We start from the raw sequence: 25,385 nt of genomic DNA, 5'->3' as shown, positions 1-25,385 counted from the left end.
AGATCAAGGCCTAATTGCAAGGGTTGGTATAATTCTCAATTGATTGGGTCTAGGAGGATGTTTGGGTGCTTACATGAGAATTCTAAGGCTAAACCACCCGGTTGGAATAATGATGATCCACTTAAAGACGGGTGTAGAAACAAGATTTGGGATCCCGGCATACAAGAGGATCAACTTTGGAAGCTCGAAGCTTGTGAAGAACTTCATCAAGGCTTGGTGAATTTACTTGGAGATGTTAGAGCTTATTGGAAGTCCAAGCATTGGTGGAAGTTTCAAGATGAGTTCAAGCACAAGCCACCATGACACGGAGCTCACCAAATGCCCAACTTAAGGACAGTAAATAAAAGTGCTAGGTGGGAGACAACCCACCATGGTATGATCCTCCTTTTATTAGTTTTAATTTATTTCTATCAGTTTTAATTTCCAGTTCTACATATTTACTTTTATTTTGCAATTATAAAAAAAAAAAGAAAAAAGAGGAATCGACGCGCACGCGTCGTGTGTGACTGCGGAACAAAGAGAAAATGAACAGAGAGTTGCGATGGAAACGCGCGGGAGGGGTGCGTGGCGCACAAGCCACCCCACGTGTACACGTGAAATTTCAACTCACGCGTAAGCGTCAATGACGTGTACGCGTGGGCATGAAAACGGCGTAAAAGTGTGAATTGCACAGAGAGTTGTGTGGCCACCGTGCTGGAAGCGTGCGAGTAGTCACGCGTACGCGTGACCGACACTCACTCGTCAGAATGCATTTTGCGCCATCCACGCGTACGCGTGGACGACGCTTACGTGTCGCATGGCCATTTTTGTTTTCACGCGTACACGTGATGCATGCGCGTGCATCGCGTCCGTTTCTTGTTCCATTCTCATTTCTCCTTCTTTCTTCCTTCTTTCTTACTTTCTTCTTCTTCATTTCTTTAACTTCTCATCTTTATTCTCTTTCATTCTATTTTCTTTTTTGCATTTGCATACTTTCACTCATGGTATTTTAATTTTGTGCATGTTTTTATTTTCTTTTATAAATTTGATACTTTTTCTTCGGTGTTGAATTTTCTTGCTCGACTGTTGAATATCTTTTGTATTATTTTGGTGCTTAGTGACTTGTTTTACACTGTTGGGTGATATTATTTATCTATCAATGCCAATCTTTTACGATACCTGTGTTCCTTTTGCATTGACATGAATTTATACTGTCTTTCATTATCTACTACCTCTTCCCCATTGTTGCAATTTTTGCACTATTGATATGCCATTTGCTTCTACTGTTTTCTCACTTGCATGTTGTAGCTACCATGTAATTGAGACCCTTATTATTTGGCATTAACCCACCCATACTTTATTTGTTTTCTTATCTTTATTTCTGGGTTACTTTTCTTCTTTTTCCCCTTCTTTCAGGATGGCCACCGAGAAGAAAAACGAAAAACTTTTACATGGGGCAGCAAACAAGTTCCTACGCACATTCTTTGGAGAAAAAGCGTCAGTTGGAGCCACCTGTCCACTTGCACATCTTGGCATGCACCGAGGACGGTGCAATCTTTAAGTGTGGGGAGGTCGATACCGACTTCCGTGGGTTGGTTATTTCCTATTTTAACACCAATGTTTAATTTTCCTTGTTAAATTAGTTGTTGCATTTGCATGTTTGATTGCATGTTTGTTTGATTTTGTGCATGTTCTTCTACCACTACTTGGTTGGAATGATAAGTTCTTTTTTAAGACCCTTTTTATAGTATTTCACTCATTTAAATTAAAAAAAAAAATTATTAAACTTGTTTGAAGATTGTAATTTGGAACATGGTTTATAGCTAAGAACACACAACCTGTGAGATTTTGAGCTTAATTATATGGTTACATTATTTAACCATAAATTTTATTCTTGTGTGTTTTCTTCTCTATGATTGTAATCTATAGTTTGTTCCATTCTATATGTCCATTTTTTAGTGTATTTACATGCATACATATGATTGAGGCCATCATTTGTTATTAGCTTACTTATCCCAAATAGCCTATCATTTCATTTGCCTTTGTTTGCCACTTTGAGCCTTCTGAACCCCCTTTTTGTTCTTTATATTACCACATCACTAGCCTTAAGCGGAAAAATAATTAATTACCCTATTTGAATCTTTGGTTAGCTTAAGATAGAGATTATGTGTCAACTAAGTGTGGAGAAATGTGGGAACTTGGGTTGATGAGAATGTGGTGTGTTTTTACTAAAAAATATTGGGAATTTGGGTGCTTACTCATGTGAAATTAGAAAAACCATATGCATTGATATATTATGTTTTCATTCATATAAAAAGAAAAAAATAAAATAAATAAATAAATATAAATGAATAAGAGGACAAAATTACCCCAATGTTAAGTTCAATAAAAAAATGAATAAAAAAATCAATGCATATGAGATGGAATTAAATTCCCAATACATGAGTGTGTGAAATTTTGCAAAAGTGAGATTTTGGGTAGCTAGGCATGATTTTAGAATTATATAGAGTGTGTGTGTTAGGTGAGAATTTAGGTTAATCAAAGATTCATATTATAGCTCACTTGGCCATACATGTATCCTCCCCTTACCTTAGCCCCATTACAACCTTGAACAGACCTCATGATGTTTGCATTTGTACACTAAATATTTATTGATTGGTTAGATGAAGAACAAAATTTTAGAAAGCATGACTAGAGAAGAGTATAGCGGATTAACCCCAGACAGTTGAGCGATTAGAGTGCATATACACTTCCAGTGAGGGTTCAACACTTGATTTTATGTTCCCTGCTTTCATGAGCTATCTTCTTACAAGTTTACTTGTCTCTTATTGTGCGATTTGAATTAGTGGAATCTGATTTATGTTTGTCTTAGAGAATTTGTTTACTTTTAACCAAGTAGATAGAAGTATTTTTGCATTTAGTTACATTCATATAGATAGGTTGCATTTCATAAGTTTTACCATTCCTCTTCACTCTCTTATAGTTTCTCTTGAGCTTAGCATGAGGACATGCTAATGTTTAAGTGTGGGGAGATTTGATGCACCACTATTTCGTGGTATATTTTATGCTAAATTGAGTATATTTTATCCATTATTCTCACACTTATGCATATAAATTGCATGTTTTACATACATTTCCTTTCCTAATTTTGTGCTATGATTAAAAACATACTTCTCTGGCCTTAAATTTGCTAATTTTAATCCTCTCTTATCACCATTCGATGCCTTGATATGTGTGTTAAGTGATTTCAGGGTTTATAGGGCAGGAATGGCTAAGAGGATGGAAAGGAAGCATGCAAAAGTGGAAGGAATACAAGAAGTTGAAGGAATTGCTAAGCTGTCAAGCCTGACCTCTTCATACTAAATCGATCATAACTTGAGCTACAGATGTCCAAATGAGGCGGTTCCAGTTGCGTTAGAAAGCTAACATCTGTGGCTTCAAAATGATATGCAATTTGCCATAGTTGCCATACAGTTACGCAACGCGCACACGTGCATCACGCGTACGCGTGACATTGTGAAAATTCAGTGACGCGTACGCGTGACAGAGCCACATGCTGGACGTATCAGAAATCACTTAGGGCGATTTCTGAGCTGTTTCTGGCCTAGTTTCAAGCCCGAAAAATACATATTAGAGGCTGCAGAGTGGGGGAATCACATTGATTCATTCATACAACTTTCATTCACATAAATTTAGGTTTTAGATGTAGTTTTCTAGCTCTGTTTAGGTTTTAGGGTTTTTAGCTTTAATTCTTCTCAATTTCATATTTCTATCTTAGTTTGATTTAGCTTCTCTTCTACTTTTATTTGTCTTAGTATTTTAATTTATCTATTTTCCTTATTGATTATTTCATGTTTCCACTTTAGTTTATGAATTCTCATGTTAGATTTGATTTTCTATTTATTGTAATTTGAGGTATTTCATATTTATTGTTTCTTCTATTATTTGTTAGTCATTGATATTTGTAATTGGTTGTTTGGATTTTATTATCTCTTATTAATTGCTATGTTTTTATGTTATATGCCTTCCAAGTGTTTGAGAAAATGCTTGGTTGGATTTTAGTGTAGATTTCTCTCCTTTTGGCTTTGGTTGAGTACTTGGAGACTCTTGAGTTATCAAACACCTTTGTTGATTGATAATTGAAAGTTGCTAGTTGATTTGGATCCCTCTAAAGCTAGTCTTTCCTTAGGAGTTGACTAGGACTTGAGGAATCAAATTGATTCATCCACTTGACTTTCCTTCATAGTTAGAGGTTAACTAAGTGGGAGCAATGGACAATTGATGTCACAATTGATAAGGATAGCTAGGATAGGACTTCTAATTCTCATACCTTGCCAAGAGCTTTCTTAGCTATTAGTTTACTTTCTTGTCATTTACATTCCTTGTTCAACCTTTCAAAAACCCAAAAAGATAAAATCCCATAACCAATTATAAGTACACTTCCCTGTGATTCCTTGAGAGACGACTCGAGGTTTGAATACTTCGGTTATTATTTTTAGGGGTTTGTTACTTGTGACAACCAAATTTTTGTATGAAAGGATTCTTTGTTGGTTTAGAAACTATACTTGCAATGAGAATTCATTGAAAAATTCTAAATCGTCAAAAATTCGTTCATCAATGATGTCATATCAGGATATTAAAATTTAAAAACAAGGTCAACAAACATTACTGGGGAAAAAAAACCTTGTGCTGCAGCTGTGTGCAATGCAGTAGTGTTTGACATATCGACTGTCTTTGAAACTTCGGGAAAGGCTTCCATGAGGACCTTCAATATCTCTACAAACCGGAAGAGAGAAGAGGAGTCAGAAAAATTCCAAACGTTAGATTAATGATAAATTTATAAGTGTGATGATCAACAAAAATAAGATTCAAAATGTAAAACCTAGAAAGCTAGCAGATGTAAAAGAGTTATGGCTAATTTGACATAAGAACTCAAATTGGAGAGAAATAATATGTGTAGTTCTATATCAACAAATCCTAAGAAGCGAACTTTCTTTAAAAAAATAACCAAAGAGTTATTATAACATGTTGCACATCATTCATCAAAATGAAGTGAGATAACTGTAAGCTCCTACGAAGTAAAGAGAATTAAGACACTCACCCAAGTTTCCATTTTTAGCAGCAATGTGGAATGCATCAAATCCGTTCTTAGCTTTGAAGCCGGCCAAACTAATATCATGATATTTGATCAATTCCTTCACTATATCAAGATTATCATTTTCAGCAGCAACATATAACGCAGTTTCACCAGAGTTATTTGTCTTTGAGAGCAACTCCTTCAATTCCTCCTCTCCATTCTCAGAGATGATTCCCAGCACCAATTCCATAAGACAAAACTTGAAATCAACTAGAACAAAAGACAAACGGCTACTTAAATTGATTTCCTGAACATAAGGGAATTGCCCATATACGGAGTACGGACAGATACAATAATTGATCTTAGAGTAAGAAAGATCAGATAGCAAATAATAGTATTCACTCTATCTTATAATGTCCGTAAAACCTTTGCAGTTTTCTCAAGTTATTTCTTATAAAAAAATATTATTGAACTGAAAATACAATCTCACACCTTCAAATCTGACTGGCACTTCAAGGTAATTTCAAAGACAGCATCAAGTCCTCCAAGCTCCCTTAGTTTTTCCTTAAAATTTCGACCAGTCTTACATACAACACCAGAAGTTTCTGAAAACAGATTCCCCGTCATTAAGAAACAATATCAACAATAAGAACGATAAAATAAACAGTTCAAAGAATCATTAAAACTAAACAAATTTGGTTATTCATTGTTAATTTCGTCTATTAAAAACATACAACATATAAGAGAAGAATATCTTCAGCCAATAATATTTATAGAGTAAAATCTGGAAGGTGATATACACTACAATACCATAAAGAGAAATGGAAGATAAACAAGCCTTCTCAAAGATCAACAATGCTAACCATTCCGGGCATAACTCTGGCATCTCTATGTTGTTATCAATCTGGAATCTCTTTCTTCGCTGATAGTAAAATAATTGATAAACCTACAACAAGCTCAATCAGCATCAACAGCAACAAGAAGATAGAAACTGCGAAGAAAAATTGATAAACCTAAAATTGGCACAGAAAAATTGAGCCCTAAGCACCAAAATCACAAAATCAGATTATACCTGAAATTCACTAAGGGAGCAAACGCGACAAGAGCGGCGGCAGAGAGAGCTCTGTGACGACGGCTATGAAGGGAGCAGACGCGATGAGAGCGGCGGAAGGAGCTCTGCAACGATGGCGACCAAGGGAGCAGACGCGACAAGAGCGGCGGCGGAAGGAGCTCGTGCGACGCAAGGGATGACAGAGAGATCGTGCGATGCGAATGGCGGCCACGGCGGAAGAAGCTCATGCGACCAGAGAAGAAGCAGCTCGTGAGGAAGAAGCTCGGGTGTCAAGTGTGAATGAACGTGTGTGAATTGTGAATGAAGCTCGAGATTAGGGTTAAGTTAGGTTTATATCAATATTTTCCGATGGAAAATTTTAAATTACAAACGTATTTTTCATCTGTAATAATTTAATAAAATGCAGTGTTTCTGTTTATTTAATTACAGACGGATTTTCTGTCTGTAACTATTTCCTACGAAAAAAATTAATTTTTCCGACAGAATTATCGACGGATTCTCTTTTCCGTCTGTAATTTATGCTAATTTATTTTTTTTGTTTTCCGATAAAAAATCCTTCTGAAATTTCGTCTGTATTTTCGTGGGATAAAATCCGTCAAAAATATCCGTCTGTAATAACTAGTTTTGATAATATTAATAAGAGATGATTAAAAAAAAAAGAAATTAAACAACAATGCAATATCAAAAAAAAAAAAAAGACAATAGTAATAGCAGCGACAATAATTTATTTTTAACGTATATTTTTTATTTAAATATATAATATTATATTTTTTATTAATTAATTTTTTATATATTCATAATATAATTAAAGAAATCACTCCTTTAATTTTTTCTTTCGGGATAACATAAAAGAGCAGGGGGTAAACAGCCCCCATTGCCCATGTCATCTTTTCCATTATTCCACAAAGTAATAGGGATTATATTCGTAGTAGTTAATTGCTAACACCATAAAAGGTGTTCTGGTGTTTAAACTTTAAAGCAAGTAGCAGCTAAGGTAATTAAATATGGAAAGTTTCTGTGGTCAGTATTTTTAACAAAATTTAGCCAATATTTAGTCGACATTAGATCTTCAACACTTTGTTGCATTTGTATTTTTTGGAATTTGTGTACAAAGAGTTAAAAATACTATTGTTGAGTAATTAATAGTTAAAAATAATAAAATTTGCTAGTCTTTTAGTATTACTAATTAAATATTTTATTTATTTTTTCCCTTTGAATTTGCAGATAAGTATGAAAGATACTCCACCAATCGATCAAGATTTTGGTTGAGTAAGCAGTCCAATTAGATGGTCCTACAATGGTAAGAACAAAGATTTTGGAAGGAGCTATAGATTTGTTACTTTTATAACATATATATCATTACTACATGTAAATAGCGAATGAAGAAATATCAAATAATTACGGTTCTAAAAGGTTAAGAAACTAATTAAGCACCTTTTTAGTTTTTAGAGTAGAATTTTCTTTTTGGAAGGATGATTGGTCCCGCTTGATGACACAATCCTCAATTTAAAAATAGGTAAAGCATTTTGTCCTACTCACTAATCACTATGATGTGAAAGTTTCTTCATGGTATAGTACTGCCAGCGTCATGGAACTTTAGTGCGATGAAACTATTTCTTCTAACATTCATCTTTTCTTAAGTAAGAGTCTTTTTTTTGGGTTTATATATATTCTGTATAAATTTTTTTTTCTTTATTTATTTTCCTCAGGATATAGTGTTCTGATTTCGAGGATAACAAAGATTTTTCAGTTATAAAATTTTTTATATCATATATTATGAAATCACTTCTTTTCAAAAATTAAACTCATAGCTAGAGGAAGAAACATTATATCTCTAACCCCCTAAATGTATGCTTTAAATTTAAATTGAAATCAATTCTCAAACATTCTTTCATCTTTTATGCAGTTTTTTTTTTTTATGGAGATCGATTTTAGCTATAAATTTTAGAAACAAAACAAGAGTAAGAATGATTTGTACCATAAAATATATATACAATTGATAGATAGAAATTAAACTTAAAAAATTTAGTTTAACTACTACAAATAAAAATGTCAAATAATCTAACTCAATTCATTTAGGTTCATGAAATAAAAGCAAACTCCACTCATTTAATAACGGTTCATGCGTTAGTGGATGTAGGTATCAAAAGAAAAGAAGCGTATACACATTTTTTTCTTCATAATTTTCATTTATCATTATATTTTTATTTTGTTCACGGTATTCTGCAATTCGACATGTTAAGGATTAATCCATGACGAATCTGAATTCCATTTAAGTGTCGAATCTCCGACACTTGCTTAAGTCAACGAATGAGTTGACCATTCGACCAACCCAAGTTGGTTGGATAAACCCTGTTCATGATATTACTGCAAATGCGCTAATTTACTCATGATTTTATTATGTTTGATTATGGAGGAAAAAGTAGGATGAAAATTTTTATACATGATTTTGATACGTAAAAATTATACATATGGTTTATTTATGAAAAATTTTAAACATAGAACTTTATTTGTGTTGTGAGCCAATATTTTCAATCAACAATGACATTTGGATTGTCGCTCAATAAAATCGTCAATGTTCAAAGCTAAATGAGTTGAGGCCAGATAAGATTATGCTATTCATTTTTACGATAAGCTTAAGGAAAGGGAAAAGGAAAAAATAGAATGAGAAAAAAAAAAGATGGAAATGTATGTAACTTCGATGATTTTTGTTTTCCTGTGCTACAGATATATATACATACGAATGTTTGACTTCCAATATAGACTTTGAATTTATTTTTTATTTGAATTAAAAAAAGACGAATTTCAAATATATTATCAGTTTGAAATTTATCTACATTATCATTGAATTATGTGTCAATTATAAGAATAAATATGTGTATGCTTTCTATTTGGCTTATCTTTTCATCTCATTTCAAAAGCATAGCAATTATGTGAAGTATATATATCACCATCAAATTATAAGCATAAATAAGAAAACAAAGAGATTCAAAGAGATGAAAGAAATGAGAGGGAGAATATACGGTAGCAGCCCAAAAAGAGTAGTAGAAATTGTAGCTAAGCTATATAGCAGCTTTAAGACACTGTTCATGGAGAATAATTTTGTACTTGAAACAGTCGCATTCGCCTTGGACGGGTCAATATTGAATGATTCTACTCATTAGTTTGTTTGAAAAAAAAAATAAATAAAATTATCAAAAATTGACTTTGATGAAATTATGTTCACAAACTCTGCTTTTGCTCCGGAAAAAAAAAACTCTGCTTTTCCTAATCATTTAGGACAAACCTAGTCATCACTCGTTACTAAGCTGCTTTTGCTAGGCATTATAGTAATTTCATTGTGAACTTTTTGTTTAATTTACAACTTAAAATTTATATTGTTGCAGTTTTATGCGACTCATTACAATTTTGATGTAACTATATGCAAGCAAATCATGTGATTCTAAACTGTGATTACCGATAAATGCAGCCAGGGACAACACAATATTACTAACATGGATGAATTGAAGCTGAAGTTGCATGTACGTATATCGGAATATAGGTACGGTATCTATACGCGGTACGAAGAATACGGATATGGGATACGATAATTTTAGAAAAAAAAAAAGGAGTGTTAGGAGGCCAGTAAGTTTTGTGATTTGTAGTCATTAATTAATTATTATTGGTATTTTTAATGGTGTGAGATTTCATCCAATGGTGTGGGATTACTCACTTTTCTTTTGATGGTTAAGTGTTAGTCAGATTTTAATAAAAGTGCTAGCTTTTTATACTTTCACAAAAAAATATATGAGTGTATAAGTAAATTTTGCAAATTTTTAAAAATAATGATATTTTTTAACTGATAAAATATGTTTTTAGTCTAATTTAATTGATCTTAAATTAACAAATAAATATTTAAATAGTCTAAGTAGTAAATTTAATATCCTAAATTTCACATTTAAGTAATTTTGAAATAAAATAAATAAAAAAATTTATTCAAAATGACGAAGTTTTTGAGTAATTTAAACAAAAAAATGTATCTAATAGTATCTAATACATACATACTCAAAACTACTTTAGACTTAAAAAAAAAAGCCATTTGTTAAATACGTATTTGGACGTACTCAAGCATACCCAACGCGTAGCAGTGCAACGTAGCAGAGAGCAGAAAAACATTATAAGAGTGAGTGACAAGTTATGTTCATGTGAAATGGCGGGAAGTAAACTAATAAGAAAACTATATACATATATGGTTATGGTGTGAACTGGGTTTTGAAGTGGTGGGCCATTTTTCCTTGGAATTTTTGGGAGCACTTTGGGACAAGTTATCTCATACTTTCGGTGTGTTTTGTGCAATTTTGGACTGTTGGTTCCCCTTCCCTTCTCTCCCTCCAAATGCTATAAATATCACTCCACCCATGCCTTATGCTTTTACTACTCAAATTGTTAACATACTACTCAAATTAAACTTGTTTTGAGTTTAACCAATTTGTTTTCCTTAATTTTCTTGTTTTGCAAAAAATAATTTATTAGAGGTCAAAAGTAGTTGGTGGTTGAGTTAGAGTAATTTGAACTTTCTGGGTAAGTTAGTTCATTTTATCATTTGAGGGTGGGGTGGTTTGGGATTAGGATAGTGGTAGAGATAGTGTTATTCCAAAGAGAATGATCATTATTGCATACAATGGTTGCCGACTACTGTGGAAGTATCACTTGAAAACTATTGTTATGCACAAAAGCTTCTATTTTTGGATCTTCCAAATCTTCAATACATATGGGCATGCCACTTAGCATCATAAAGTTTTGAGCTTTCTTGCTGGAAAATTGTGGGTTTATTTTTTTGGTTACTCTCTTGCTATTAAGTTTTCATAAACTTTGGTTGGTCTTTTTTGTTCTTTTAATCATAATGGGAGGGGCATCACTGCCACCTGGATTTCGTTTCCACCCAACAGATGAAGAATTATTGGGATATTACCTAAAAAGAAAAGTGGAAGGGCTTGAAATTGAGCTTGAGGTTATTCCTGTGATTGATTTGTGCAAGTTTGATCCTTGGGAATTGCCTGGTAATTATTAATATTAATCACCTTTTCAATTTTGATTGTTCATTCTTCTAAGGATAAATAAATAAATAAAAATTTACGTGCAAGTCCTAGCTGCCTAGTATACCAAAAACAAAAGAATTTAAATAGTGCTAGAAACTAGAAAGCAATGTTTTGTTTATTTGTTCCTCTTTTTCCTTTTCTTACTTCACTTTTTCCTATAGCGGTTAATCATTTAAAAAGCCAATCCAATAAGGTTTATTTTCTTTAGTTAAGCTTTAAAAAGACAACGCAGAATCTGAAAAAGGACTACCTTCAAAAAATGTAATGTATTTAGTTTAACTTGATAATTACATCCTTAGTTGTTTTCACGATTTGAACTCGTAAACTTGAATTCACATAAAGACAACTCAACCGTTGCTACAACTACAAAACTCCCTGGATGCTTTGCTGGTTTTCACTACATATTTTTCATAAAATGTAAGCACATGATTTATTATATGACACGTTTTTATCATAGCTAATATGACTTAATTAGTAAGATAAAAGTTAGTTAGTTATTGTACATCATTTTAATAAAATAATAGTTCTATAATTTATTTTAGCAAGAAAATTTTGAGAAGCCTAATTTGTGTTTTTGTGAATGCAGAGAAATCATTGTTGGCAAATAGAGACATGGAATGGTTCTTCTTTTGTCCAAGGGACCGCAAGTACCCAAATGGATCAAGAACTAACAGAGCCACCAAAGCTGGTTATTGGAAAGCCACTGGAAAAGACAAGAAAGTTGTGTGCCAATTTGATACTCCTTCCACTGTCACAGGATATAGAAAAACCCTTGTCTTCTACCGTGGCAGAGCCCCTTTAGGTGACAGAACTGATTGGCTCATGCATGAGTATCGCCTCGCCGATGATCTCGGCCTATCATCTACATGTTTTCAGGTACATACAGATGTTTTCATGTGAAGATATATAAACAGATTATTATGAAAAGTACGTGTCAAATTATCTAACTGTTTTCAACTATCATTGCAGGGTGGTTATGCCTTGTGTCGGGTTATTAAGAAGAATGAGAAGGTGAACAATGAGAATGACGCGTCAATGAGATTCTCCAATGAGCCCTTCGCCATTTCTGCTGATGCTTCATCCTCTCAACCAAGTTATTTGAACAATGAGAGTGTTTACTCAAGCCCCAATGCTTCTCCACACAATGTGGACTCTAACCAAGCTTCTATAAACACCAGTTCTTCATCAGAGTTTTGGGTGTCCCCTGATCTGATTCTTGATTCTTCAAAGGTGTTGCGCCCTTTTTGTAGAATACTAGTTGCTTATTATTTAATTCTTTCAATTATTATTACGTAACCAACTCTTATTTTATATAATATATATTTTATTTTTATTCTCAAAATTTTTTAGATTTGTCATTCCTGACATTTCTTTTTTTGCTTAAATTAAATGCAGGACTACCCGCAACTACAAAATACTTTTACAAGGTGTGACATACCAAGTAGTACAATGACACCATGGCTCTCATTGGATCAACCTGAAATTTCATCTAGTTCATCATACTCAAATTTTAATGGGTAACTTCGATTTTCCGATGATTTCAATATGATTGGCGGCATGTCACCTTACTCAATACAAGAAGATTTTATGTACTTTCATGGAAATGATGGGGATGTTTCTTATGGAAGTTATGATCATATTAATTCAGTTGAGTATCCTGAATACTTCTGAAAACAAAGAAATATCATTCTACAAGTTTTCTTGATATGCAAGGTGTCAAGACTGAAGTCGCTAGCAATCGAAATTTCAAGCACAAACATAGTTTAGATGTTAGCACCAAAGAGCGAGTTACGATTTGGAAAGTAAACTGCACAATTATAACATTATGGGGGTAAAAGAAAATCAAGGGTTATAAGGTACAATACTAGAATGATTGTGCGCATTACTATTTAAAGTGTAATTGAAGTTTAAAGGAGCTAAATCTTGGGATCAAATTCTTGTGGGGGATAGTTATTTTAGATGAATTTTATTTGGTGTGATCTGATAAAGATTGCCTAAGACAACTCTTTTTAATGTATGTCTTAGAATTAAGAGTGATAAATAATGTGTACAATACTCTTTTTATGATGTCATGTAGGATGCATAGTATCATGTTTACTTGTCTGTCTCTTATCTTGTTCACATTGAGTAATATACATGTGTGCTTTATAATATAAGCTTGTACAATGAAAGAGAGCTTCTTCACATAAATCTTTGGCCTAATTAATTACACTTTACTCTCTTAATTTTAAATCATGTATGTGAACTTCAATTCATGAACTTAAAAAATATGTAAATTATTTAAAGGTGCAGAGTTACTATGTTCACAATGTTTTCATCAATTATATTAACAAAATTTAGGGGGATGATTTGTATATAATCCAAAATTTAAGAGGATGCCATGAACTTATTTTAAATAAATGCACATTGAAAAACATGGGAGGTTAATTTACAATTTTTAAAGTTCAAAAAAAAAAATTTGTGTTTGTTTAAGGAAATAAATTGTAATTAAGATTTATACTTCTTAAACTCCATGTTCCCCTATTATCTAGTGTCGGTCTTTGTTTATGTTCTACTCAAATTCTTGAATAATAAGTTGGCTCTGTATTGGACACTGAAACATAAATTTGCTGGTCACATTATATCAGATTTAGTAGCAACAGGATCAAGAATCTCTTATATCATATCTCAAAAAAAGTGAATAGTTCTACAGCTCTTTTAGTTGAGCTTTTTTTTTTTCGTTATTATTATAATCTAGTTTTGACACAAAATAAGCAAATCTAGAAACGAGGTAATGCTTAATTATTGAAAAGCTAAAGTTGAAGACAGAACTAGATTATGCATGGGAACAACTAGACTCCTTGGTTCACCTTTCAGTCACTATAGCCGCCATATATATTTTTTTGTGATTTTTCTTTCTTGATAAAATAAAAGATAGAAAAGGAGTTTGCTCTAAGAATTGATAAAATATTCACTCGTATAATTATTTAAAGAATCATCCAATAAACTTTTTGGTGCTAATTTTTTTCACAGTAGTAGCTAGTGGTGAATGATTAGGTTTTAGCAACTTTTTAATGGATCAACCATCATCAAACAATGAATATTTTGCATATGAGAAATGCTGAAAAAGTGTGTTTATAACTAATTTTTTATTAAATCTCTAAATAGTTATTGTTATTTTTTAAAACAATAATAATAGAAAATTTTGTTTTAAGAAAACATCAAAATTTGTTATGACCAACACATAAATTTTTGGAAAAAGTAAATAAAATGCATAAATAATACAAAAGATGTGAAAGAAAAGAGGAAAAAAAAAAAGAAAACAGAGAGACAAGAAAAGAACAAGACAACAAAAGAGCAAAGAAAAAGAAAGAATAAAAAATACAATAATAAAGAACAAGAAGAAAATAAAAAAAAAACTTAAGCAATGAAAAAAAAAAGGAAGAAAAAGAAGTAACTAACAGATAAAAAAAAAAAGAGAAAGAACAAGAAAAAGAACATTGATCCAATCTTTTACATTTTTTTTTCGAAGCACTCGATTAAAAGTTGAGTTGAATAACAACTTGTTTATCTAACATTATTAACTAATGATTCAGTGACCCTCTCAATGATAGAGAACTATTGATGCCATGAAAAATGCATTATATTTTATTTAATAAAAAAATTGAAGTATAATAATTATACGATGACAAAGAAGTGTTGTGTTGTCATTAAAATGAAGAGCTGTCTACGAATATATAGAAACAAAGAAGTCCTTGATAATAGAAAATTAATTAAAAATAATAACGATATTAGATGCATGGTGTAGATTTTTATTTAAAAGTAGTAGCTGAAATAAAGGTGTAGGTGAATATTTTGGTACTCACTACTATTGACATATTTATATATGGGATTTGGATCCTCTAAAGTTTGAATTTCACTTTAGAGAGTAAAGTGTGATCTCTCACCATTGATTTCATAGGTGAGACCAAGAATAAATATGAAAGAGAAACTATTCAAGGTAGAAGATCACACTTTACTCTCTAAAGTGAACTTCAAACTTTAGAGGATCCAAATCCTTATATATGTGGATTTGTTGCGGTTGAAAGCATGAACAAGCTAGTATGGCTGCATATGGATCGGATAATATTCGTATATTTACGGTAATTATCTGTATTCGATCTGAATTTTGCAGATATTATTTGATCCACATTATGGTAGGATCGGATTGCAGATTTAGTAGTGATATTCGCGAATCCGATTTGCAGATTCGCATATCCATAAGTCTCATATAAATAGCGTAGTAAACTCTAATGTGATATAAATTTTAGTGTGTTGTTTTATGAAATCTTGTTTTTAATTTTTTATGTTTTACTTCAATTTAGAATAATTAAACTTAGATCTTGTATTTTTTTTTTTGTTATTCAAGAGAATTTTTATTAATAATATTTTAGGAGTAAATAAGTTTAAACAAGTAAAAAAATAGATTTTCTGAACATTTTTTTTTGTAAAAGCAACCAAACAGGATCTTAAAATAATTTTTTTAATTATGTATATATATCCGATATCCGATCCGACCTAAAAAATACATATATCATATTCAATTTGATCCGATATGTGTGTGTGCATAAGAGAAGTGAGTGTTATAATTTTTTCTTGTAATTGAGAGTTTGCAAATTTTCATTTAGTCATAATATTTTCAAAAGGTCTAAAGATAATTACTGTATGTAGTTTCATCTTCTTTTTTTTCACCTTTAAATTTTATTTGCGTTATGTAACACTCTTATTACTAGAATGTTACGCTTACGGTTACGCTATTTTGATAATGAAGATATTACAACAATTTTTATATATATCTTTACATAGTAAAAGTCTTTAGCTGAAAAACGCATAGAGTTTTCTTTGAAAAATGAAAATACTTTTTCATTTTTACAAACATATATACATACAAATTGATCTTTTTTAAGGTTATTTTAGTAATTTTTACCAATGATTGATACGAAATTTTCGTATAACTACCGGCAAATGCATCGGATCGCATCAATAATACCACGGTGAGTGGATTATTGTTTCCATGAGGATTAAGGAATTAAGCAAGTAATGATTGATTGAGTATTCTAGTTAGACAATTCACAATTTGATGATGAGCAATTGATAATAGAAGTATGTAATTTAAATGATTTGAGCAAGAAGTAAATGAAAGCAATAAATGACTTAAAAGTAAATAACGAAAATATAAATTATTGAAAATTTAAATTACAAGAATAGTAAATTGTAAGAATGTAAAGAGAGTAACGTAAATGAACATTAATTGAAAGCAATTAATAATTCAAGGGAATAAAAGAATAATGGGAGAAACATTGGGGTACAGAGATATTAAATTCTCTGGATCAAATAGTTTTTCTCTCAACTTCAATTATGCAATAATTGATCTCTTAAAAAATCATAAGTGATTAAATTCTAATTCCTTAGTAATTCAATCTCTCTTAACTTGATCAATTGCCAATTTCTTGATCTAATTGCTCATGAGAAGAGATGAAACTTGTTCTCTGATTTAGAGCCACACAATCTCATGAATCTAGATGTTGGATGATTAAATGTCATGTATCAAATCCAAATCTAAAATCCCAAGAATTGGGAGAAAGAATTTCAAGCTTAGTTTCATGAATTCACTTTTCTAAGTGATCATAAAACCCAATTTAGATTCAAACTCTTTTCTAAGAGATTTGAATCCCTGAAATGAAGAACGAAGACTCTTTTTAAAGAAGCAAATGAAAGATGAATTGAAGGTAAAAAGTAAATCACATTTGATCTATTAAATTCAATAGAGCTCTTTTCTACAATCAAAAGAAAATTAGCTACTCATGACTTACAAAATGTGAAAGAAGTGAGAATGAAGTAAGTAGAATAAATGGTAGGAGAAGTCCCTTGGATGAGGCTCTCTCATCCTCTATTTATAACCTATTCTAAATTACAAATTCAAATAAAATTTAAATTACAAACAAATAAAATTTCTTACTAACTATTACTAGAGATCTTTCTTGCTTCAATTAAGTCTTGAGCCTTGTCAATTGTTATGATGGTTGTGGTTTCATTAAGTTGGCTTGAGGAGCAATTGTTGTGTCATTGAATTATCAAATTAAGCACTAAATGTAGCATATAATATGCTTTATTCATGAACCAAAATGAAGCTTAAAACATGGGCCAAAAAAGTGTGACTTAAGTTGGAATATAAGGCTTTAAACATGGCTTAGAGGACACAAATTCAAGCTCCTTTGGACCATGCTTCTTTGAAGGCGTTGCTTGAGAGAGGCGCTTCACATTTGTTGCCTTTGGTGGCATTGGAGGCGCCAATTCTTGGCAACAAACGGAGCTCCCTAGTGGTGATCTCCCTTGGCGTTGGAGATACCAACTTAAGGGGGGAAAAGGTGGTGTTGAAGATGCCCAACTTGAGGGGAAAAAGGTATATAAGACGCCATGAATTTGGAGGAGGAGGAAGCATTAGAGATGCCACCAAATGAGCTCCCTAGAAGTGTGCTTCCTTTGGTATTTGAGGCACCATCTCCTTGAGGAAAGAAGGGCGTTAGAGATGCCACAAAAGAAGGGTGGGACTTGTAATGCGTGAGCATCTTTTTCTTATTTTCTGCTTATTTTAAGTAGAATTTAATGAGTTTTAATCGTATTTTAGTGTTTTAAACTTCTTTGGATGCTACTCTGAGTTTTTTTGGTGTTTTAATTATTTCAAGTGAAATTCAGATTAGTTTGGAAGAGTTCGTGCAAGAAAAGAGAAGAATTGGAAGCTGCCAAGCTGGCGCTAAATGCGGACCTGGGCGTTTAGCGACAGCAATCCAGAAACATGAAGGAACTCTCTACCACCTAGGGCGCTGAATGCCAAACCTGGCATTTAGCGCCAGCAAGCCAGAATGGATGGGAGCGTTTCTGCCTCCTAGGGCGCTAAATGCCAAATCTGGCATTCAGCGCCAGCAATCCGGATCCCACTTTCACAAAAGGAGCATCTTTAGTTGGATTTGGCTTTTAATTGTTATCTTTTATTTTATTTTAGTTATTTTATTTACAAACAAAATCTTTTAGTTTTAGAATTTATTATTTTATTTTAGTTTCAAATCAAATTAGGTTAGATATAAAAGGGAAAAGATTCACCTCTCAAGGGATCTTCTCTCTTCTGCACTTTCACAATTTCGGAAACCTAGTTTTTCTCTCTAAGTCATGAGCCATTAAACCTCCTCGGTTAAGGTTAGGATATCTGTTTATTTCTATGGATTAAGATTATTATTTTTCTATTTTAATTATTGTATTGATTCAATTTCAATAATTACTTTCGTCCTTCATTTTATGAATCTGGGTAGATCAAAAGAATAACCCTTATTCTATATACGTTCTTGTGATTCTTGGAAGAGTTATCTCATTTGAACAACAGTTTGAAAGTAAATTCCTTCTAAATTGTTAATTACTTGAACTAATCGGGATACGTGACATATAATCCTCTTAGCTTTGGGTAATTAGGGTTTTTGTGGCCATAAACTAGAATTGAACTTAACCCTCTAATCTATATTAAGTGACCAAGACATTGGCAGATGATTGGGTTAGAGGAGACTAGATCACTAAGACATTAGGGTTTAGTCAATTACAGTTTGCCATGAAATGAATCTTGTATGATTAAAATAGTTGGTAAGAAAACTTAATCTGGAAGAATAAATAACTCCGAAACCTTAATTGTTTTCTCATACATATTTCACACCACTTCTATTGTTTGCTATCTAATTCTCTGAATTTACTGTTTAATGCACTTTACAACCCTCAAAACACCACTTTCTGCTTGCCTGACTAAGTGAGTCATTCGACCATTGTTGCTCAGTCCATCAATCCTCGTGACATCGACTCTCACTCACCTGAGGTATTACTTGGTATGACCCGGTGCACTTGCCGGTTAGTTTATGGATATATGAAATCCGCACCAACTTGAAGACTCCAAGTGAATGGAGTTAGAGACGCCGATCATAATGCTTGAAATAGAGCCCTCAAAGCTTGTACCATTCTACTTGTTTGTCTTCAAAACAATGGTTTTACAATCCTCCTTTCTTGATCCTCTAAAGTGGTGCTTTAGAAGTATTGATTGATTGATTGTCTATTAATACTTTTGTTGCTTCTTTTTCCATCAATTCCTACAAGAATTCACAACTCAAGGCAATTAAAGTAGTATTCAATTAAAGCACTAAAGACTTCAAAATTGAGCATAGTTTGTTGACTTTCTATATGAAATAAACAACCAAAACAACTCATGATGAATATGCATCAATGATATAAATAGAAAATTTAGGAATTTAAGGTTTTCCACAAACTCTGAATGCTTGAACAGTGAACACACTCACACTCACACTGAACCTCCCCTAACTTGATTACCTGACTCTCGTCTCTCAAGCTTTCTTCGAATTTTAGAGCGTCGACGGTGGCAGCAGCGATTCCATCACATAATTGCAGCGACGCGCTCCTCGTTCTTCTAGTAGCTGTCGTCGTCTCTGTCTCCCCCAAAATCTCGGCAGCGGTAAGCATTTCTCTCTCTTCTGCTCCAGCTATTATCATCTCGTCCCTGTCTCTCTCAGACTCCCGACGGCACGTTTATGTCTTCTCTCTCACAGCTCATCTCTGCTCTCTCAACAGCGACAAGCGCTCGTCTCTCCTCTACTCCAGCTATTGTCATCTCATCCCTGTCTCCCTCGGACTCCCGGTGGCGCACTCGTGTCTCCTCTCTCACAGCCGGTGGCGGCAAGCTTCTCTGGTAACTGGTAAAGTGGTAAGTTATTTTTTTTTCTTTTATTTTTCTGTTTGTGGAAAGGATAATTGATGTTTTGATGATTTTGTATTTCTATTTGATTTTTGATTATGTTTATTATTGATTACTGGTTCTGTTTGAATGTTTGATTACCATTACTAATTTTGTTTAAAGATTTTCTTACAAAAATTACTGATTCTGTTTGGATGTTTGATTACTGGTACTGATTTTGTTTAAATATTTTCTTACTATTTTTTTGTAAGTGATTTAGTTATTGATGTTGTAGGTAGTAGTTACTGATTGACTGATTCAGACATTGTGATATTGTTCTGTTATTTAGGTTAAGTTTTGGATTCTGAAAATATAAAATCCTGAAAACAAAGAAAGATCTGAAGTCTGCAGAAGACATTACAAAGAAAAAGACAAAGGCAACAATATCTAATGTGTGGAGATTCTAAGAAAAAATAAAATAAATATAATTAAATTGTTCGGAATAGGTTGAAAATGATAAGAAGTATTAAATTAGAAAATTTAACGAAGGAAGTAAAAATCTAGCGTAAAAATCTGATTTATCGCGAAAGGGCGCATACTGGCTTAAATTGTCCGGCATTGCGAGTGAGAAAAAAAATTTAATTATGAGTGAATAAATTTAAGAGGTTGAATTTTATAATTAGAGAAGATAAAAATATTTGGAATAGAAAAACCTGTCACTTATTTTAAAGGTTTTGGCTCGAGGTTGGGCCAAACGAACCAAAAAAATGCAAACCGAGCCCAAGTTGGGCTCAATCCCAACATATATAAGTCTCATTTAGAGGCAATTCAACATCATCACCCACCAAAGAGGGAGAGAGACACGATGAACATGAAGAGAGGAAGAGAAACCCTTCTATTGCACTATTCACTTTCTTCTTCTCTTGGACATAACTGTCTCTCCAGAACTCCGATCGTCGCAACGTTTGCGGCCACACGTTCGTCTCGTCGAGCTCTTCGATTCTTACTGAACCAAGTGGTGAATAATTCGAATCCCATGCTCTATTTCTCTGCTTTAATAAAATTTTGGATTTTTGCTTTGGAAATTGAGAGTTTTCATGGGTTTGGTTGTTTAGGTGTAATCTAGCTTGGGTGATTAGTAGGTTTCACCCCTAGTTTTAGTGGGAAAGGTAAAGATTCTCTAAACCTTTGTGGTTTGTCACTTTTGTGAACCCTAGTGTTTGACTATGTTAAATTACTTGAAATTAGATTGAATTCATGTTGATTTGGAGTTAATATTGGTGATTTGGATTGCTTGGATTGAGCTTGGTGGCTGAAAACTTGTTGAATTTGGATTTGGAAACTTGGGAGAAATCGGCCAAGATATATGATAAATCACAATTTTATGGCAAATTTTGGATTGAAGTGAGTGAATTTGATCAATTTATCCTGCATTTATTCACTGAAATAGCATGGTTTTGTAAATTTCTCCTAACTGTGCTTAATGATTAAAAACATGCTTTTTAGGCCTTTAAATCTCTAAATTTAATTCACTTCTATTCTATTCGATGCCTTGATGTGTTTGTTGAGTGATTTTAGGCTTAGAAGGCAAGGATGGCTTGAAAAAATGAAGAAAAAATATGTAAAAATAGAGAATTCATGAAAAAAATGAAGTTTTGGAAATCTGCCCAGTTGCGCATACACATGCCTCATGCATACGCATCTTTTGGAAAATTGCTAATCTGCGCGTACGCATCCCTCATGCGTAGCATGACTTGCAACACATGGTTTACTTAAGTAAACATGTGGGTTGCAATTTCAGGCTAATTTTGGGCCTAATCCAACTCATTTCTGAAGCATTTGAATGCAAGACCAAGGAAAGATCAACCAAGTAGTGATAGAATAGTTTTAGAACCATGTTTTAGGAGAATTCTAGAGAGAGAAACTCTCTCTTCTCTCTAGAATTTATGATAGTTTTAGGTTAAATTCTATTAGATGTAGATTTTAATTCTTATTCTTGTGTAGTTCTCTTTACATTTTTTTGTTCTATTGTCTCAATTTGCCTAGTTTCTCTTGTTAGTTTCTTCGTTTTATTTATTTTAGTTCATGAACAATTGTTGAATTTTACTTCCATTTAATGCAATCTTATGTTTGCATGTCCTTGGATGTTTGCTTTAGTTGCTATTATTGTTATCTTGTCTTGATAGTTTTAGATTTTATTATTCTTTCAATTTTTATCATGTTTTACTTTAATGCATCCTAAGTGTTTGATGAAATGCTCCTTTTAGTTTTAGAGTAAATTTTTGTATTCTTGGTTTGGGTCGGTAACTTGGGTGACTTTGAGTTACTAATGTCCGAGTTGATTGATAATGTAAAAATCTTAATTAGTCCTATTTCCATTGTCGCTAATCTTTTGCTAATTCAATAAGCAAGCTGATTACGGCTTATGGAATAGGATTAATTAAACTCATTTGACTTTCCTTCGATGATGGGAATGACAAAGTGGGCTTGCTCTTTATGATTATCATGTCGTGGTTAGTAACAAGGAAAGTGATCATTAACCATCAACCCTTGCCAAGATCTTTTTATAATTGAATTTTCTTTTCATTGTTTTAATTGCTTTTAGTTTAATTCCTTGCATGCTCATTTAATTTCTTACTTTTTATATTTCGTGTTTATTGCTATCAACCCCCAACTTTTCTCATAGCCAATAATTGAGCACTCGATTGCAATTCCTAGGGAGAACGCCCCTGGATTCTACTCCCGGTTATTTTGGTTTCTATTGTGACAACCTTTTAAACTTTGATTAGGGTCATCTGTTTGTTTGAAACTATACTACTGACGAAGCAATTCTTTTTGAGAAATTCTAAACCGACGTTTGGCCCTCATCAAGTTTTTGGCGCCGATACCAGAAAATTGTAATGTGTGCTTGTTATTGGTTATTGTTTATATGTTAATATTGTTAATATTTTGATTTTTATTTGTTTGCTTGTTTGTCTAGTAGTTAGGATTTTGTTCTCTTGTTTCTTAGTTTTTGTTTTTTTTTGTTTTCCCTTTTTACTATGAATTCTCACCATTTTGGCTATGAGTTTGGTTCTAACTATATTGTAGGAAATGAAAATTTCAATGAGGGTTTGCATCGAGGATTGAAAAATCAAAGGTGGGAGGAGGCTCAAGCATATAGACAATCTTCATGGCAATAACCTCCTCTGGTGTAAGACCCAAAACCTTTGAAAAAGGGCTATCATTAGCTAATTTCAAATTCAGTGTTTCTATAGTTTTAATTTCAGAAATTTCTTTATTAAAGAAAATTAAAGCAAGTTTTGATTTGTTGAATTTGAGATAAGTTATGATTATTATCCAATTTGATAATTATTGGGAAGACCTAAGAAGACTATCCATGAGGTGGTCAAACGAGACCTACATGTAAACGGTCTCTCTGTAGACATGATACATGACAGAGCACAATGGCGTCGTTTGATTCATGTAGCCGACCCCACTTAGTGGGACAAGGCTTTGTTGTTGTTGTTGTTGTTGTTGATAATTATTGGATTATTTTCTATAATTATATTATAAAGTTGGTAGTTGTGAAATAATAAGGATTTTTATATGATTTGGATTAAATACTTAATATTTTAAATATTAATACTGTTACTTTGGAAAATAAAGGGTTTAATTATATTATTTCCAATTATTTTGATTTGGGTATTTTATTGAAAATAATTTATGAAATTGATGAGCAAATAGTATTTTCTATATATAAATAGTGTTGGATTTAATTTGGGTTTCAATTACTATATTATTCCCAATTTTATGTGAAATTACTAAAATGCCCTTAACCCTAATTTTCAAAATAATGAAAACCCTAATCCCCAACCCAGCCGCCGCATCCTATCTGTTTCCCTTCCTTCTCTCAGTAACGCAACACACACAACAGCAACAGCTGCAAAACGATGCAGAGGAAAGAAAGGGGTAGGAGGAAAACGGGAAAGAAGAGAGGGGAGAGGGGAGGAATGGCGCCGGTGAGGAGCCACTATTGCCGCAGCCGCATCGCCGCAGCAGTCCATGCTGCCAGGGTCACCTTCGCACCACCACGTTACCACCGATTTGCTGCCGTCGAAGTTTCCTGCGTCGCCACTGTTCGCGCAGAAGAGGGTTTGAGGGGGAGCAGCTATCGCGCACGAGCCAGAGAAGCTCGTCCTCGCCGATCTGCCATTGTTGGGGTCGCGCACAGAGGACGCGCGAGAAGGAGTCATCGTGGAGCCCGCCGCCGCCGTCACTGTAACCGCGCCGTCACCGTTCCCTGAAGCCCGTGTCGCCATCGAGCCCAGATGAGAGGAGAGACCGGGCCTGAACCTCGATGAGCTGGGAAGAACCGGCGCCGCCGCTGTGCCGTCGTCGTGGACACCACCGCCTCCGTCGAAACGACCGTCACCACTGCCACCATCTGAGCTCGCCGTTGCTGGTGATGGCAAGCTGAACCGTAGTCAGAAGAGGGTTCAGACCACCGCAGGTGTCGCTGCTGGAGAAGGGAGCTGCGCCTCTGTTTCTGACCACCGGGAGTGGTTCTGTTACTTCCGAGACCACCGCCGAAACTTCGGGCCGAACCTCTGTCGCCGGAAAACCTCGCTGCCGTCACCGGAGAACTCTTCCAGTAAGGGTTTTATTTGAGGTTTCTGCCTTTTGCATTTCGAGAAGGTTTTAACGCTGCGCAGTCTTTATAGTTGATCTACCGGAGCTTCTGGCCGCCGCCGGAGCTGTTGTGGGGCCTGTTCGAAATCGCAGCTGCTTCGTTTCGCTAGTTCAGTAAGTATTTGTGTTTCGGAAAACCTCGCATTAGTATTCTGTTGTGTTCGGTTAATGAATGAGTTTTGATAGCGTGGGGTCGAGTCCTGATTATTGTATGTTGCGATTAGTGTTGCTATGGTTATTGCGAACGTGACTGGGAGCTGAGGTTTTGGTTGCCGTCAGTTCGGGTTGAGGCGGAAAGGACTTGATGAGGCGTTTGGGTTATGGATTTGCGTTTTGAGGTAGGGGCGCTTTCCAAAAACTATATTCTTATATATTGGAATTATTACATATGGGTACTAATGTGAGGATGTGTATTTGGTGATTGTATCAGTCCTATGTATTGTTTGGCTGTTTTGTATGATTATGGGTGTTTGTTTGACCCGACTGTTGTGTGGCTTTGTGAAACGAAATGCTTTTGAAATTGATTCTTTTAAAGCTTTGAGATCGAGTTGAATCCGTTGGAAATTGATTTGAATTGAATGAATTTTCTTGAGAATGTGTAAAATAGAATACACTCTTGATTTCAACCTGGCTGGCTTTAAATGATCTGGTTTTTGATAAATGATTGTTGCTGAACCGTTTCTTTAAAGCTTTAGAAATGAGTTTATTCGGCTGATAATGAGTTGATTTTGAAACGGTTTTCTGGAAATATGGTATTGAGGTTGACTG

At 33.6% G+C, this 25,385-nt stretch overlaps 1 protein-coding gene across 1 annotated transcript; it reads left to right on the top strand.

Annotated features, from left to right (window-relative positions):
* The first annotated feature begins 10,540 nt into the window (after positions 1-10,540).
* LOC107605232 (NAC domain-containing protein 71-like) lies at positions 10,541-13,396 on the top strand. The gene is made up of 4 exons (XM_021119979.2): positions 10,541-11,167; positions 11,793-12,082; positions 12,176-12,436; positions 12,602-13,396. Exons 1-4 carry the CDS (start codon positions 11,011-11,013, stop codon positions 12,725-12,727), a joined length of 834 nt encoding a protein of 277 aa, XP_020975638.1. The 5' UTR covers positions 10,541-11,010; the 3' UTR covers positions 12,728-13,396.
* Positions 13,397-25,385: the final 11,989 nt, after the last annotated feature.

This window comes from Arachis ipaensis, chromosome B1, assembly GCF_059453495.1.
Source record: "Arachis ipaensis isolate K30076 ecotype BB chromosome B1, ASM5945349v1, whole genome shotgun sequence".
NCBI classification, from domain to species: domain Eukaryota; kingdom Viridiplantae; phylum Streptophyta; class Magnoliopsida; order Fabales; family Fabaceae; genus Arachis; species Arachis ipaensis.
This window is presented reverse-complemented; position numbering and strand designations above follow the sequence as displayed.